Source organism: Oreochromis aureus, linkage group 16, assembly GCF_013358895.1.
Source record: "Oreochromis aureus strain Israel breed Guangdong linkage group 16, ZZ_aureus, whole genome shotgun sequence".
Classification (NCBI taxonomy): domain Eukaryota; kingdom Metazoa; phylum Chordata; class Actinopteri; order Cichliformes; family Cichlidae; genus Oreochromis; species Oreochromis aureus.
In genome coordinates, this window is record NC_052957.1 from 29,827,984 (window position 1) to 29,846,734 (window position 18,751).

Below are 18,751 nucleotides of genomic sequence, written 5' to 3' on the forward strand. Positions count from 1 at the left end.
GAGCACCCAACATTCACCATTTATTGTGCCATCTTAGTCATCTGAGAAACAGAAAATCAGTGACGAGCTCATCTTTCACAATCCATCAAAACTCAAAGGCTGCTCCTGTGAAACAATAAATTTGAACTTGGTCTTGAGCCCAGTTTGGGTGAAGATTAAATTCTGACCAATACTCTAGGAGCAGTAGTGATTCTTGTGAAGTAACAACATAAAGTCTGCATTAATGTAATGTATCAACGGGACACTTGCTATTTTAGAAAAGTTATTCTTTACATTTACAAAATTTTTAAACTTCATTGTGCTCAGTCACACCTGTTAGCATAAAACTTGAAATATTAAAATAGTACAAAATCTTTAATAAGTGACAGTAAAGATCAGTTTATAACAAGTAAGACATCAAACTCTTGTATTTGTCTTCGCTTTACAATTGCAACAAATTCCACAGAACCAATATCTCTGAAAATGAGTGCATGCTTCTGAAACATTTGATAAGATGGATATTTCAGAAACATCAGTTTGAGTCTGCTCAATTGCAAAACAAAGGAAAAACTACTGACTTGCATGAGATAAGCATCTGCAGAGTCCACCATTATATTGTTGTTCACATAAGTTTCTTAAACCATGAACAAATGAGTAATTGTCTAATCTGGAATGTAAAGTGTAGTCATTTAGTGACATACAAAAGTGAGAATGAGAACTTGCAAGAATAAAAAAACAAACAGTAAAATAAAAACTGTCCTTAACACTAAGGAGCATACAATTACAGTTCTGCATGGCTTTCTGCAAGAGTCTGTTTCTTAGACCATGCAGTAGTGAGATGCACTGCCTTCCACCAATGTTCATTAGGATGTTCTGAATGACTTCAAAGATGTCCTTAAGTTCCTTTGGATAGTCTATGTTGAGGGCAAAAGAAGGCCCATCAGCATGGAAATGGCACTTGAGACATCCTCAGATTAGACAGGATTACTGCCACCAAGGACAACCAACACATCGATGATGTCTTCTTCTTTCACCATCGCAATGCCAACTTTCATCCTCTTAGAAAACGTGTCTTCAATACCTGTCGGCTATAAAAGGGTTCAAAGACAAAAAAAAAAAAAAAAAATTACACAATTACAATTACACAATATCCCTTGTGCTTAAGAATTCATGTCTTTCCAAAGAAGAGCCATACTGATGCTTTGGATGATGGTGATTGGCTTTGGGTAACACTTATTAGTTGTTAAAGTTTTTCAGAATGAGATATGCACCCCATGTTACAAATCCATTTCTTGCTTTAAACAAAGACCATGTTCATAAATAACTGAGCATGTCTTCAATTGCAGAATTCAAACAAAATTTTCAATTTAAATGGTAAATGGCTCAGATTTGTATAGCGCTTACTAGTCCCCTAAGGACTCCAAAGCGCTTTACATTCAGTCATTCACACACATGGGTGGATGACTGAATCGTGACTCAAGAGTTGACAGTTCGTCTTATAATTGGAAGGTTGCCGGTTCGAGCCCCTGCCCCGACAGTTTCAGTCGTTGTGTCCTTGGGCAAGACACTTCACCTGTTGCCTACTGGTGGTGGTCAGAGGGCCCGTGGTGCCAGTGTCCGCAGCCTCGCCTCTGTCAGTGCGCCCAGGGCGGCTGTGGCTACAATGTAGCTTGCCATCACCAGTGTGTGAATTTAAATCTACTTATGCTAAATATTGGCTGTGCTCTAAACCAAATCTGGCTGAGAATACATGAAATGTGCAAACTGCAGCTACACTACAGGATCAGATTGTGGCTCCATAGACAATGCTTCTTTAATCAGTTTATTGATTAAAGTTTATTTTTCCCCTATATTAACAGCATGAAAAAGAGCATATAGACATGGCTGAACAGGTTGCATAATTGGCACTGAATATCAACATCCACCTTTACCCAGCTGCCCAATGACTCTCGGCCAGTAACCTTTAATTGCTTACCCAGTCTACACAGTCTCTTTTCCAGGGTCCAGGACATTTCACCAAAGTATTGCCCCCACAGCTGTAGCAGCCACTGCAGCCCCTTAAATATCCTAATATATCTGCCATTACAATATACAATGTGAGAAATCAAACGTAAAGCTGAAGTGAACAGTACAGCAGCGAAATGTCAAAGACCCTGGTGAAGACATGAATAAATACAAGACACTAATAATATCAATGCTAGCTTGCCAGTTAGTTTCTCTGAAACCCAGACCAAATCCAGTGTCAAAGATCTTGTAATAATACATTTGGTGAGGAAAAAGTACACATGTACTTTTTAATTTAAAATCCACTGTGGTGCTGTCATTATTAAATTTACTAAAAGAAACAATGCTAACCTTCACAGTCTTGAAAGTGTGTGAGGATCTTCCTTTAGAAAATGAGGTCCTCTGTCCTCTTCCTTTGTGTAGGGCTCTGGTCAAAGAAGTCAAAAAGAAAACAAAAACACTTTTTAAACAGTGTTTATGAAGCATGTAGACAGCTCCAAATTCACAGCTTTTTGATACATAATTCCATCAATATATGATTATCATTGAGATTTTGAATCAGGCTTATCAGGACATTCAAGTAGAATATGATATCCAACCTACCACCAATATACACAGATTCTGTAAAAGTTACCACACTAAATGTCCAGTTGTGAAATATGATGACAGACTTTACTTATCAGCTTTCTTTCAATGAGTTCATCAGTTGAACTGGATAACCTAAAACTTAAACAAAGGATTAGATTTCGCAGTTGAACACTTACATCATCTCCGAAGCATTTTATGAGCCTAGTTAGCCCTCCTATGCTGCTCTTGATTTTGTACAGCTCCACGAACCTCTCCATAATGGTCAAGCACAGCAAAAGGAACCCTTTCAGGTCAACAGATGTAAGACGGGCAAATTCTGCTTCAACCTGAGCAATAGAAGAAGAGGGGTGGAGAGTACAGGCAGAATAAAAAAAAGATTCTTTGAGACCCAAATTTAAGCAAACAGTCATCTGAGGCCCATTAGAGAAAACACAAACACACAAAAGCAAACAAACAAAAGATGCACTTTACCTGCCGCTCAGCAAACAAGGAAGTTCAGAGAACAATAAGCTCTGTCTCGAAATCTTTTAAAGTAGAATGATTGTGAAAATGACTTATGTGATGTAAAACTTTAGTAAACGTGCAATTAAAAGAACACTGAGTAAAAGGACAAGTAACAGTTTCCTTATTCCTCAGATGTTTACCTTGATGAGCAATACTGTTTTAGTCCAACTGCCTCATTAAAGTTACACAACAGGCTTTTTACATTAAAGCCAGCAAGTCCATTACATACTCCCTTTTAGATCTGAAATACTGTGCACATTCTGTGTATATGTAGTGGACAGCAATTTACCCAAAAGAGCGCAAAGTTTGCAAGTCCACCTCATTTAAATGACAAAGTCAGATGTGATCATCTAGACCTGCGAAAATAAATTAATGACAAACCTGCAGTTATGGATGTTATTACAACCACAAGAACCTAAACAGTCTGCTCCATTGCTTTTGTTAATGAATCATTTGTTGGTAACACGTCTGAATATTTAGTTTATGCCACCTGCATGTGATCATCAATAGTGCCATATTACTTCTTAGAAGTACCCTGACACTACAATCTTTATATCATTTGTTCTACAGAGCTATTAAGTTACAATATAATCTGTGGTGTTTCCTGTATGACAAAATGCACAAATTGTAACTTACCATTTGACTCCATTGACAAAAATAAATCCCCAGCATCAAGTTTGGCTTCACAGACCTAAAATGAGTAAAATAAAAATATATGTTATAATTATATTGTTTTCGCCATTTATTCATGTTTGCTAATTTTCTGACATATAAACAATGTTAGTTTTGTTACAATACAGAGAATGCAGTTTAATTAAAAGGTAAATTATGCAAAAAATAAACTTCTGCAGTATACCATGCCAAAAATCAGTGTCTCTGATGCCAGTTATTTTATCACTACAGCTCTTTTAGTATGGAAACTCACACAAACTAGTCATACTGATCACAAGAGTTCAAAAATAAGTCAAAATAGTGAGCTGTTGTTAAGCATAAAGCATTTCAGGGTAACAAATAACTGCACAATAGAATTAAAGCAAAAAATAAACACACTGGAGGACTATCTGATAAAAACTAATATAATGCTGGTTTGTAGACCATATTTTGTCTCAGTCCTCAGTGCACTCTTGCAGCTTAGCATGCAGCAGTTAATAACAACTTAAGTGATTACATAGGGGTAAACAGATGACAACAAGCATTGAGTCCTGCCAAAAGTTATTTTTGAACCCAGTCAGTTATTGGAAATATTGCCAAAATGAACTTCCACCAAAATACAACAGCCTGTGAACTTGAAAGAAATTTACAAGCACAGAGACAATATGAAATAAGCTTTATTAATTAGCTGAGTTAGCTTGCTAATATCGCAACAGTGGTTGAGTGCACAACCTTAAAGCTAGCGGCACAATACTTGTGATTTGGTCAGCGCCACATTAAACCCATAAAAAGGCCATATGTCAGTTTATTAGGTCAAGTTTGGTCATGACACACAAGCTGGACCTTGTCGGCTAAAGTTACATTAGCTAAAGCAAACATTTCGGTAAAAGAGAAAACACACATCATGCCATAGATTCAAAACATGTTCCAACTTTTGTAGCTCTCTTTCCTTATAGTTATAACCAATGTTACTCACCTTGAAAGCATATTCCAAAGAAGACGATTAGAAAACGTCCAAGTAAAGTGAGCATGTCGTTAACCGCCAATTCCCCATGATGCACCTCGGTAGCAGTCACGTGAGGCAGTTTTGAATCCTGCTGTGCTCAACTTACCCACATTGTCAAGTTCACATAAGTTTTTGATTTAGCTGGACATGAGTTTTCAAGTTAGCTTTTTTTTGGTGTAATTGGGACGTTTTAACTTGTAATTCTATGTTATAACAACAACTTCAGTCATCTATCGTCAAACTGATATAGAATAATATGTTGAAATAACAAACATCTAGAATTACATTTTACAGTGCAGAGGAAACCAAAAACCTGGTAGTCATGAACCAAGATGAAACCAAAGATTAATAACAATAATACAAAAATCAAAACACCAACCCAGGACCGTGACACTTTTACCTTTTGCTTTACAACTTTTTCATTTAGAAAAAGATTTAGATTTCATATGAAACCCTGAACCTAATCCTACATAAGCAACAAGAGTCAAAGATTCAGAAATATGTTTGTGATGATGTCATCTCTTTCTATTTGTTTTACTCCTAACAACAATTTTTAAATGTCTGTGACCTTTTTGTCTGCAAATTATAGAAAAATCATTTGTGAAGTTCCATTAGCAAGTCAGATATTTAACACGTTTAAGTTTAATAATATTACAAAGCAAATAGCGCTCATTACATAACAGATTAAGAGTAGCCTTTCCCCCCAAAAGGCCCTGAGGTCTCATGCAAGATAATAGTATTTTACATCTTGCATTACAAGATGTTACAAAAGAAACTATCGTTCAGGAGCTTAATGAGACCAATTACAACTTAATCTTGAATTACATGGTGACCTCATGTAAATCTCAGCACAGTGTTGTAAAGCTCCAAACAGAGAAGCTTAATTGGCAACATACTGCAGCTGTAGTGTTGATTTTTTTGTTTTTTGATTAAATTTGTGAATTAATTTTAGTAGTTTTTCACTAGACATAGTTTTAAAAATGGTCTTTTAAAAAATGCCAGAAAACTGCCTCCATGTTTTCCTAGTTTGTTACAGCTGTTTTGTTGCTGCTTTACATGCAGTTCTCACTGGACTGTAGATGGTTTTTGTTCACCAGTCTCTTTCTTAACATTGCATAACACGATGCATGCAATGGAAATGATCTCAGTCGGCTTTTTTTGACAATGGAGTGGGACGCTGTGTTTATCTCCTGAAAGATTAATGGCTTCCTTACGAGCGTTACAGTGTGCAATTCTTCTGAATCGCACACTGTAGATGGGCAAATTGAGTTTATTTCTCAATGTAAACTGTTATACAACCTTAAGTGATCTTGGATTCAAAGAAACAGCCATGCAGTGCTACTTTTATATCATAGAGTTTTTGGCAGCCTGTTGCTGTCATAATCCCTACAGATCTGTGGCCTGTGTTAAAACATTGATATTGTTAATATCTCCACCGCTGCTATCATGTTAGCATTACAGCATTTAAATCCTTAAACAGGTCACATGAAAGGGTGAGGCAAGGTCTCACAATTGTTTCACCTGAAATCTCTGGTGACACCTTTTTTTTTTTTTTACACCTTGGCTCATGTGATGCAGCACATGATCAATAGTGGGTCAACAACCCCTGCAGAGTGTGTTATTGTGTTAGTTTAGTACTATGAAGTCACACAGATCCTGACATCCTGCCAGAAATGTTTTATTCTGTTCATACAGACAAACTATTTTTCAGCACCTCAGCAAACACAAAACCTGACACCTTCATTAGTATTTTACCTGTATGGAGCCCTTTTTCCTGACATAAAGCTTCCTTGATCAGTTCCAGTTTGTCCAGCTCTCCTAGAGTAACAGTCTGTCTCCTGGAATCTCCTTCATGCTATTGATTCTGTGCTGGGAGACACAAGAAACCTCTCGGCAATGACAGATTTTGAAGTTCCACCCTGGAGGAATTCAAGTACCTGTGGAACATCTTTAGGGTCCTGGTATCGGCTCATGCTGCCAGGAGTAACACCGACCCTAGTCAAACGCAAAACTAGTTAAATAAATCAGTCAGAAAAGATGATGAGGGAACCTCCACCTGTAAAACCACTGATGTTTTGGGGGTTGTCTCACTGCTGTCACTCTAGTTCACCTATTTTAAAAACTTATCAATAATCCCCTCTGCTACTTAACTGTCCAGACCAATATCCCAGAGGTTTAACTGAATCAATGATGTATTCTGATTAAAAAGTGTTTTTCTTTCTTTCTTTCTTTCTTTCTTTCTTGAGCACATCCCTCTGAAATTTAGTGGAGTAGAAATATAAAGTAGTGCAAACTGGAAATGCTCTGCAATGTCAGTGAATCAGCCAGTGGATGATGCAGCATCAATTTGTATGCAAACACACTACATGGACTTTTGATCTTGATAAAGATGCCATGTCTTTGTTTTATTTATTTTTTTACTGCCTTATCTCCCGGTGGCCTCTTCACGCTCTTTTGGCTTTGATTTTCTATTCAGACTCTCTATGCATTAATCTTATCTGCATCTAAATCTGCATCTAAATCTGCTGCTGCTGAAGATTTCCACACTTTCACATTTTCCCCACAAACATAGAATCTGATGTCTCTCCTCACACTGCATCTATTATTATGGAAATCTGGGCACCCAGAAAGTAAGCCAAGCTTGATTTATGTGATCCTGAGTATCATGAAAAATTGTATGAGTTAAGAGGATTTGACTGAAACACAATTTTGCTTCTCTAGAAGTTTTGTAGCATCTCCACAAGGTCTCAGTAACCAGGAAAATCATCTTTTCCCTGGCTTCATCACAGCTTCTTTTTTTAAAATGCAGCTTTTAAAACAGTTTTATTTCTTCATCCACCTCTTTGGTCCAGATGGGAATGAAGTCCTGCTGATGGACTGACACATTTTGCACAGTTGTTGATTCCTACAGTATAAATGACTTTTATTCATGTTGACTATGATGTTGACAAATGTGATTTTAATATTTTCATTAGGATTAGCAGTATGGCATCATGTTCATAACTGTACTACAGATCTTGGGACTCTTTTTGAGTTTGCACTTGAAAATGCAATATCAGACATGATCAGACACTAATACTTATTCTAGATGTCATTTAGATAAATGTCAAATTTGGTGCAGTCTTCCTCATGTCAGCTGCTGGTATGTCTAACCCATTTTTAGCCTACTGGAAACCTGGATGCAGTGACTTTTTGATGATCTAATCAGTTATAGTTTGGATACAGTAGTGACACTAGCTGTAATTTTTCACAATAAATGCATATTAAGAAATTAATTGTTTTTATCCCTTAAATAAGCTACTGTTGTCACCGCAGCATGCGGGCAGGCAGCATAGATACCCAACGTTTTGAACACAATAACTCAAGAACAAGGTGGTGTAAGGTTTTTAAACGGATACCATAGGTACTATTAGAAATCTAATGAGGTCAAATCTCAGTGACCATGAGGTCAATGTCAGAGGACAAGGTTTTCTGAAAATCTTGTGAATGATAACTGAAGAACAAAATCACTTAAGATGTTCAAACTTAAACCATAGGTGCTTCTACTAGGGAGGCTGAGGGGTAGCACTGGTGGCCACCAGTAACAAGGCAGGAAGCTCGTATCTGATGCCAAAAACAATGAGTTTAATTAGCTTAAATGTAGTTGGAACTAATCATTTGTACCAAATACAACTTATTATACTTATCAAAAATAATTAATTAGAAAATGCCAATTATCTTCAATACTTGAGGAAAGTAAAGGCAAGTCACCATAAGCCGAAATAAAGTGGTGCAGGCGCTGGTTCTGAGGAAGGATATAATTATTTTACTGCCTGGTGTGGTGCTATAAGCCACATTACGAGTACATGAAGTCTGCAATGAATATGTCACGTGAGGAAGCATACAGCAAATGATGGTTAAAAGGGTGCAGGCCCACACAGTGTTAATCTTCCCATTTTATAAGCTTATTAGCATGGCCCCCTACGCCACCGTCAGATTCTCATGTGGCCCTTTTAATGTTTGGTCCACTGTTGGTTGTTGCTGTCACCATCCTTTGCAGCTGTTCATCTCTCCACATCTTCACCTCCGCTGCTCTGCCTTCCAGCATCACTGCACTGCTCAAGTGTGATGGAATACACAGTTCCTGTTCCCTGTCAGTCTGAAAAATTAGGCTCCCCTCTGTCAGAGTCCAGTTACAGCGCCTCCTCGCTTGTATCTGTCATTCGTTTGCCCTCTGTCTTCTCCCCTCATGCTCCTCATGCTTCTCACACTTTGTTTTCTATTTTTTTTTTTTTTTTTTGCTTTTCCTACTTTTTTTGGTTTCTTGTTTTGTGAATGCAACAGCCAAACCAATGTTCACCTCGTGTTAATTGTGCCTACAGTGTGCCGGATTTAGGTCTTTTCTCTTCTCTAACTCTAGATAGATAGGTAGATGTTAAGATGGCGCGGCCACGTCCAGATGCCTTCCTGACCGCTCCGCACAGACTATGCACCCTTTTAGTTGTTTACCTATTTATTTCTTTGTTACACACTCCAAAATCTTCTAATTTCATTTTATTTATATAATGCATATAACTCACTCACTTACTGCTCATAATGTCCTCTTTCTATATATTGACTCACTGTATATAATGTTCTCTCTCTGTTCTTGCACAGTCGAGGAGCATATCAGGTCACATGTCACTGCGTGTTGTACTTGTATAACCTTGCACGTGACAAATAAACAATATTGAATCTTGAACCTTGAATCTTGCTGCCGGTGACCCGTTCAACAACAAAACTTTAAAAGTCATCTTTAACCGGCTTTACAAATGAGGATTTAATAAAATTACTCCTATCATCCCCAAATATCCTTGTGGAAAAAATGTAATGGTACAAATTGACAGTATTTCCATTATTTAATAATTCTGTAATTTTCATGAAATGCTGGTACTCTTTAAAATAGTTCAGCTCGAGGGCAAAATGCTGACTTTGGTTTAGAAAATTGTAGGAAAAAACATGACACTCATCACCTTATTTATCATTTCCAGCCAGAGGAGAGGATCTTTGCCAGAGAAGTTCTTAATGCTGTCCTGAATGCAGGACACAACAGATGCAGACTGGCAGGGAGTAAATCAAAGCGAATGTAACAAAAACACAGCAGTCACCTTAAGGACCTTGTTGTAATTTAAAGACCCTACAATAATGCAGAGAAAACCTGAATAATCAGATGACCCCATATGAGCAAATACTTGGCGACAGTGGCAAGGAAAAGCTCACTTTTAACAGGAAGAAACCAGGCTCAGGGAGGAGCATTTGCTGCAACCAACTGGGGGCGACACGAAAAGAAGAGAGCAGAGTGAGACTGAGGAAGAATGTTTGAAAAAATGCTAACAGTGTCTTACATCTTATCTTCAGATAGCTCTAAAATAAAATACTTTGATGCTAAATACAAAAGTGGAAGGCACAGCAACAATTTTGCTCTGGCTCATTACAGCACTGAGCCTCTTTTTGGTTTGAGTGTTCAGTAATGTGCAAATGAGCAAGTGATTAATGACACAGGTCAGGACAGGAAGGCAGAATCAGATGGGGACACAGGTAAAAAAGGCAGCAAGAAATGGCTAACCACAGTCATAGCACACAGTCTGGTACAGCAGTGAGCGTCCCTCTGTAGTAGAATACTGATTGCTGATGACAGCAGCTGGGTCAGCAGGTCATTGGGTCAGCTGTAGTTAATGGGAACATCTCAGTTCTCATAACAGCACCCACTTTCCCTCTCTTTTGTCTTTTTGTTTTAGTCTTAACCCCAATTTGGATGAGATTTATTTCTCTAGAGGGTATTTTAATATGACCTTTTCATGTCAGTGGTTATAATCCAGTCTGGAGTGCATGTTATTTTTCACCTTCTCTCCAGTAATTACTAAACTGGGAATTTTCAGCAAACTTGCTTGTCCTCCTGTAATTTAAATTGATCCCTCAGAGCCACATCCTCCAGCCAGCATACAGAAAAGACCTTTTTAGGAATCATCACTCAGCATCATGAGCTCAATAATGTCCTGTTACGTCAGCATTACTTTGGTACTGCTCTCTCTCTGGTCTGTTTTTGTCCTCGTGTGATTTTTTTTTTCAGCCACGTTGGCTTAATTATCTTCATGGCTCTAAACTGTAAAAGTCCAAGTCAGAAAAACGTATGATTTACATGTGGTGGTTAGTTTGCACTAGCTATGTAGCACTGAACTTTAAGGATGAACAATTTAATATTCTTCACCACATTCAGGGATTTAAATAAAGCTGCCGAGGTAGAATATGAATCACAAGTCCCCAAAATTCATACTTTTGTTTTTCTCCCATGACAGATGATCCAAGCAGTCTTGGTTTGAGACAGGTGAAAACTACTAACTGTCCACTATTGGCTATTTGTAAAACTGTACTATTGTTTTGTACATTCTATAAGAAGCATTTGTAATGGCGAAACTAATTTGTCTTATTTGTATTTTCTATAGACATAATAATATATTGTGAATTTTTATAGGAAAACAATGAAGCCATGATATTGTGATAGCTACAGTTTAGTGATGTGTCGGTCGCGAATGAAACGGTTCTTAGAGCCGACTCTTTGAAGTGAACGACGCGAGCCGGCTCATTATTGGGAGCTGTGGTTTTTTCCTCTGTCTCTCACTCTCTCTCTCTCTCTCTCTCTCTCTCTCTTTTTTTCCGCTTCACTACAGTTCCTAGCATTGGAAATGTCCATGTAAATATTTCTAAAATATTGGAGTAATTCACTTCAAAAGTAATTACAGTATCTGTGGCCACTGGGTTAGATTCAACAAATCTACTTGGTAAAGGTTAAGGGAAGAAATAAAAAGAAATAACAAAGAAAAGATCATAGTTAGGGTTAATAGAAACTTTATACAACATACATGCTATAAAAAAAACATCTTATTTTTCAGGGTGTAGAATAAATCTCAGTCTAAAGGTGGTGTCACCAGCGTGGCACCATTTAAACTGAAAGTGGCTCATGACAGCACACAAGTATATTTGTTAAACCAAATCATTTATACTAGAGCACCCAGCCCTCATTTTTCCACCACTTTTTCACCTGTTTGTATGCAGGTCTGCTCTAAATTCTCACCTGATGCATTGTTTTGATTCCCTTTTATTTATGATCCAATTATCTCTGCATCTCCAAGCAGCACACTGAGATACGGAACAAAGAGTCACCATGGCAACCTCTCTCTCTCTCTTCTATGAGACTATGACATCAGTATTTACAGATACAAAGTTTATATTATCTCAGTATTAAAATTTTGCTTAATGGTTTTCCTGCTTTTTGAGTTCTTTGTCATCTGATTGAACTTTTCTTTCATTCTTTGTTTATCGAAAATTACAGTACATTGTGTCTGCGAGCATGAAACATTGCTACGCTCTGTCAGTCAGCATGGGGGCCTGTTGGATTCTGCAGGGCATTATTCACGTGGACAGTGCTGAAAAGGCACGGGGATGCAGTAATGCTATGAATTGTGGGTAAATAGGGAGTAAAGATGGTTGGATTAATGTAATCGGTGGTAAGTCACAGCGGGGGCTTGGCAGGCAAGAGAATAAAGAGACTCAGTATGCCTCTGGACAGTGAAGTGAAAACCCAGCAGGAATCTAAAGAGACTGACGACCATTTAAATCAGGAGCTGCACTTTTTACTAAACAGAGACTGATGATCGTGAAGGAGGCAGCTTGGTTGTTTGGTCAACAATAACTTTAAAAGTAACAATATTAAAATAACCAGATTTTATCAGTGGCTGTTTTCAGGTGTAAATGTACTTGCAGTGACACATCAACTGTTCCTCTAGTATTAGTGGCTGAAGACGAACTACGTCAGTCCACCAAAGTGAGACTAGCACCTGACACCTGATCAGATCAGTCTAGTCTAAGGAGTCCAGAAGTTGGCAGGCTTTGACACTGAATCTGCATTATGTGTTAGCTATGTGGGTAAAATTGGGAGAAAAGCATGCACTATATGGACAGAAGTACTGACCGCACCTCCTCATCTTTGAATTTGGGTTTTTTCCACTCCTATTACCACTGGTGTATGAAATCAGACCAAATATATACATGCACTCACTAAAATCTTTTAAAGTCAAACCCTTCAATATGCATTTGAATGCTGTAATATGACAGTGGCATGGCTTATTACCTTGTTGTCAGTGACGATGCCTGACTACAACTGGTAGTGTCTCTTTGTCAGCAGATTTTTTTGACAGATTGACCAATACTCAGAACAATGGAAAAGTTCAAGGAACTCAGTCAAGATCTAACAAAAACTGTTAGAAGATTTACACAAGTTGGGAAGGTCTCTTGGAGCCATTTCCAAACAACTGCAGATTCCAAGATCATCAGTTTAATCAACTGGACATAAGTGCAAGTTATTTGGATGTGTCATTTCTTTACTGAGGCCTGGAAGAAGACCCAGACTGTCACTGTCAGATTAGAAGAACCTGGTTAGGATGTTCAAGAACAACCCAGGAACCACCAAGGCCCAATCCTGTCATGTACCGGAAACTCCTGGAATCAGCGTCACTGCCCAGAGTTAAGCGAGTTTTACATGCACTGAGTGGGTCCATGAAAGAGTGCTGACCAAGAAAGAATCCCCAACACAACACAAGTGTGACTGAGATTTGCAATTGTTCTCATGGACAAGAGGGGTATAGTGCAGTCCATGGCTCAGGGTCAGGGTTGTTTTGGCAGCAAAAGGAGGACCAATGCAATGTTAGGCAGGCAGTCATAATGTTATGCCTCATTGGTTTTTCTACTTATGCACACACATACCTGATACATGAAAGTCATTTTTGGTCAAATTAGTACTAATTTGTTTTCCGCTAATGAAATGAAAACTGTCATAGAAGATGTTTGAGCAGGTGAGCTAACATAATTATGTTGATTCAGTGACTAAATCATTCTCTGAATGTTTAATGTTGTAAAGCTGGAACTCTGCGTTCATTTGATTGAAACATAAATGACATTATAATTACATCAATAAAGATTAAAGCCTATACATTGTGAATCAAAAATCTTTACCAGCTGTGGGAACAAAGAAACAGAAATGTTCTTGCACTGCTGGGTAGAGCTGAAATCAAAGTCAACTAAAAGAAAATGACTAAAATGTCCTTATTTTTAGGGACATACACACACACATACACACACATACAGAGTGAATCTCGTGTTTGCCTGTGGGTTTGTGGATGTGGGCGTGAGAGATTCAGTTTAGCGAAGCAAGTTCTTTCTTTTTTCTTCTCGTGTTTATGAGTTGTTTTATTAAAGCACATGTCAGTCTGTCCTTCTCCTCCTCCTTCTCCTCCCACCTCGTCCTGCTCGGCGTTCTCTCTCCTCGGATAATAAAAAGTTGGGCTGTGTGAAGAGGAGGTCTCTCCGGGGAAGCGTGTTCAAATGAAGAGATGTTCTGATATAAAAATGTGATAATCAACACTTTAAAATGTCCTTGGGCTCCTTCCATCACAGTTCACTGTACACCATTTCTCAATTTTGATTCTGATATTAAAAATTTTAAATGAGTGTATGTTGAAATAATGGAATTTCTAACATTAGACTGGAGGCTCCACATGTACCTCAGATGCTAATGATTGTTATTTAACAGATCGTTTAAAAGCAGGACAGGAATGATGAGAAAAACAGGTGTCGTAGCCTCCAAAAACAGATTGAAGCTCAAAAACTTTTTTAGTTTGCTGAGAACCACTTTAGCTGAAGAACTTGTGGGAAAACAGTGGCGATGCCTGAGCTATCAATTGATGTGTGGTCATGCAAGAATGGAGCGGTGTGCACTGCGTGGCTGCAGTAGCCATGAGCAGATTATTGTGATTAATGAGCTGACTGATATAACTCATTAATCAGTACAGCAGACTATTTGCAAGATAAGACAGGATGAACACAAAATACTAAATATTTGTCTGCACTAAGAAACATTCAGACAAGGAAAAAACTGGCACCTACAAGTAGGAGAGTTTTGCATGTGATGATTATTTTTGACTTGTGCAATGCCAAATGTCTACAAAAATGTTCTAAATTAACAATGCAGTTATAAAATTTGTTACATTTTGTTGTATTTTTGTGTCATAATATGCTGCATATTTTCAGTAGGTAACAGAACTAAACTGTAGGCTGGTCAGTTGAGCACCTGGGCTCTTACTGTAGAGCTGTTCTGATGGAATATATGCAGAATTAGGATTAGTCTTGCTGAAATAAGAGCCTCTAACCTGGATGGCATCTAATGTTACTTAATAGTACGTTGTGGCCAGAGGTTTGCATACATTCAACATGTGGGCATGAATGTCACAGTAATTTTGAGCTTTTAATCATGTCTTTGAATGAATGTCTTTCCAAACTTGTACAGGCATCTTAAATTGGTCAGTTCTCTAAAACCTGAGATTTAACACCTGGGTGAATTTAAGAAATGAAATTTTTTAAGAGCATGTGTCACGCCATCTTGTACCAGTACACACTGCAACATCACTGCTAATAAACAGGACCAATAACAAAGTGGAAAACAAAGACTCTAAAACTAAAAAGCGATCTAAGGGGGTGACTTTTGTGCTGCCCCGGCTGCAATAACGAGTTTTATGCTATAAAACCAAGGATATATTTTACTCTGTCTCTTAAGTAGTAAGTGGTTCCTTGTTGTTTGGCTAGCTGCACTACAACTGGAAAATCCATCTGTTAGCGGTAATGTTCAGGTTTATAGATCACTTTATAAATAAGCACTGTGTGTGTTGATTTTTCCTCATTGGGTTGGGTGTACAGACTAAGTGGTGCAATCAGCTGGCAGAGCAGATGTTCACAAGATGCGATCATGGAACCCCCAGTCATCTTGGGGTTAAGTATTTCACCCAAACAGTTTACAGCCTGTAGAACATGTAGCAACAGGTGGCTATATGCACATCACACCACACAAATACTAAAGTTTCTTCCCAAGGCATGAATGGGAATCCTAACATCCATCAGCATCTCTGCAGGTAAACAAAACTGGCACATTACTGTCTCCTTCATTTACATTTAGCCAGCAATGCAAACCAAAATAACGTAATAAGGTTTCCAAAATGTACCGCCTCTGTTTTGCAGACTCCTGTTGTTTTGGTAAGTCACACACATTAACCCATACGACATGTTGATGGATGTTAAGATTCCTGATAATGCTTCAGTAAGAAATGTATTTGTGGTTGTGGCTTCACATGCACATGCAGTAACCTTTAATGCATGTTACTGTTTAGATGTGCTTGGGAAAAGAAAGACTTAACTATGAGATAACTGGGGGTTAAACCAACCCACTGACGTCACATACTGTATTCACAAGATTGCTACTACATATGGCCTAAACCTTTTTTTGTTATAAAGTGACCTTTACACTAATGTTAAATCTTTGACAGTTTTTTTTTTAAAGCCTCCATGGTGTAAATTAGCCATCATACATGTATTGTATCATGTCCACTTCAATGACTTCAGTGACTGCATGTTTTTGAATGGTAAAGTATTAAAATGATATTAGGAATTCAGAGATGAACAAGTGTTCCAGAGCTATGTTGCATTTCTAACTGCAGAATGTATTTAATGCATTGGTGCAGGAGTGTTCAGCAATCACAGCTGTTCAGTTATCACCCTTTTGCCCTTTACATACAGAGATTTCTTTGGACTCTATGAATTATAGTTATTTACTGTGGATGACCAAATTTCAAAATTCACTGCAATTTTATATTGAGAAATATTAAGTTCAGCTATTTAATTTAAGTGATTGCTCACAAACCAGTGAAAGTCTCCTCTATGAAAAACTCTCTAACAAGCTCTTTTTATATCCAGTCATCTTCCTGATTAACTTCATTAATTGTCCATGGGTCCAAGGATTTTTTTATTATTATACAGATTTCTGAGTCTTCTATTTACTACATTACACGCTACATTCTGACTTTGGTACTTGTTTTATTAGACACACATAGCCTTTTTTCACATTTACCTGAAAATGTTGACCTTGTTCACTTTTGATCTCACAAGTCTGACCAAACCTTTAATTTTTTACCTTTGTATCTTGTCTTACATTTACAGGAATTTTGAGGGTTTAACGTTTTGATTATAATTTTGACACCAAAGTTATTTTTAACATTTTATTCAACTTTGACTTGAAATCTGACTGAACCAGAAACATTTTGTTCACTCATACCTGAATTCTCTTTTTGTTTCCTTTTCAGTTCAAAGTACGACCATCAGTGAATGAATTAATGACAGTCAGGGATCAATCTGCCTTCCTTTGTGAGCAATGAAGGAGCTCAATCTGTCAGCCAGATGATGAACAACCACTAAGGAAAAATACTTTAAATTGAATAAGAAAACTCCAGAGGAGAGCGGCTGCAGCATCTAAACACTGTGAAGAATTGAGGGAAACCACACATGCAGATGATGATGATCAATAAACCTGCAGGGCCTGAAGGCTGAGGCAGAGATAAACTATAATCCCTGTTAGATCTCCTTGGGGAAATGGCAGTGATGGAAGGATCAGGAGGCGGTAAATGAGTGAAATGTTTGGGATCAATTTTGTGGTATCTTCTCCTGCCAACATTCCCTCTGGTTTATTTTGATATCTGCTGCTCTTGTTATATTGTTTACTCTGAAATCACGGCCTCGGGGGAATCTTTGAAAGTACGCGAAAGATCCTCAAAGTCAATATTTAACCTAAAAAAAAGCTAGATAAAGTTATAATCCTAGGTACAATACTGACTTGTCTCTTATCTACTGTGTTCAGCGAAGTCAAATTCACGAGTTTTATTTGACGCCTGGGATTGAAATGGAAACAAAAGCGCCATAAGTGGTTCAAACTAATGTCATTGGTGCAAAAGCTGTTAAAGTGCTGTTTGTTTTGTTTAGCAGGCTCTGAGAACAGAGCTAAGAAGAAGTTGCCTGAAATAAAGAAAACAAGATGTAAAATAGTGTGAGGGGAGGAAAAAAAAGTAAATCGAAAGACTGTAATTATACACATTTGATTACCAACTGTGTGGTTTCAGGATGTAATAGAGGCCTGTCACAGAGCATAAGGAGAGGGGTAATCAGTGGACACAAAGTGCCACTGTGCCAGCGTTGGAAGAGTGACAGCAAAACTATGGATTTTAATGGGAGGGCCTCTAAAAATTGAAAGAATCAGGCCTTCCTAACGCATATTTTGTGTTTTACAGTTTCATTTGACATGTTTTTGCTGAAAACTACGATTTTCAGAGAAAACAAGACATCTGTCACTCCCTGAGTCATCAGTCAGAAGTTTGTTATGAAATGTATGAAACCCCTCCTGGTTCCCACTTTTTGCTAATCCAAGTCCAGCTCTTTTCAAATGATATCGTCATAATCTTTTTAAAAAATGTCACACTTGTCTTTGGAACTTGTGTATAACATCTGCAAAGACTGATTTTCCTCATATGCTACAGGTGGAAGGGGAAAATAAAATAAATGAAGGTATAGTGTTGTTTGTTCTGTGTAGTCTTGTCATATTCTAATCGTATTTCCTCATGGATAGCCGTCTTCAACAGCTCAGTGAAGACCGCTTGGTGGGTGGTTTGGATGATAGACGGCGGAATGAAGGCCAATTTCAGTGTGGACTGAAGAGATTTATGCCAAACGTTACACAGCCCCATTGCTGTCAAATGTTGTGAGTGAGATGAAACACATGCTAATATTAGTTCACAAACACAGATTTTCATTGCCACTTGGACCGAATAAATCCTTGTGAATGTAGAACTAAGAGGGAAGTACACAGATCTATGGTGTACCCGCTTTCCCAGATATCTCCTAGAGTTGAACTCTGCTCAACCAACCTGATTTTTGACAGTCTGGGAGTAGACTCAAAGGGAGTGACTATTCTCTTTGGCATTCACTTACATTTGCATAACCTCCTTGATTGACAGTTTCAGTGAACTATTTTACAATGACTTATGGTGTGGCAGCAAAATTTGTTTTGTAATGTGTTGGATTTAGCAAAAAGACCTTATGAACTTTTAACAGTTCCCTGTTTGCTCTGTTCTG

At 37.9% G+C, this 18,751-nt stretch overlaps 1 protein-coding gene across 1 annotated transcript in view; it reads left to right on the top strand.

Annotated features, from left to right (window-relative positions):
• Positions 1–18,331, top strand: part of LOC120433522 — a 23,849-nt gene extending 5,518 nt beyond the window's left edge. Inside the window, exon 7 of the mRNA XM_039599801.1 lies at positions 18,246–18,331. Coding sequence (XP_039455735.1) covers positions 18,246–18,331 — 86 coding nt within the window. The remainder of the gene's footprint in view (positions 1–18,245) is intronic.
• Positions 18,332–18,751: the final 420 nt, after the last annotated feature.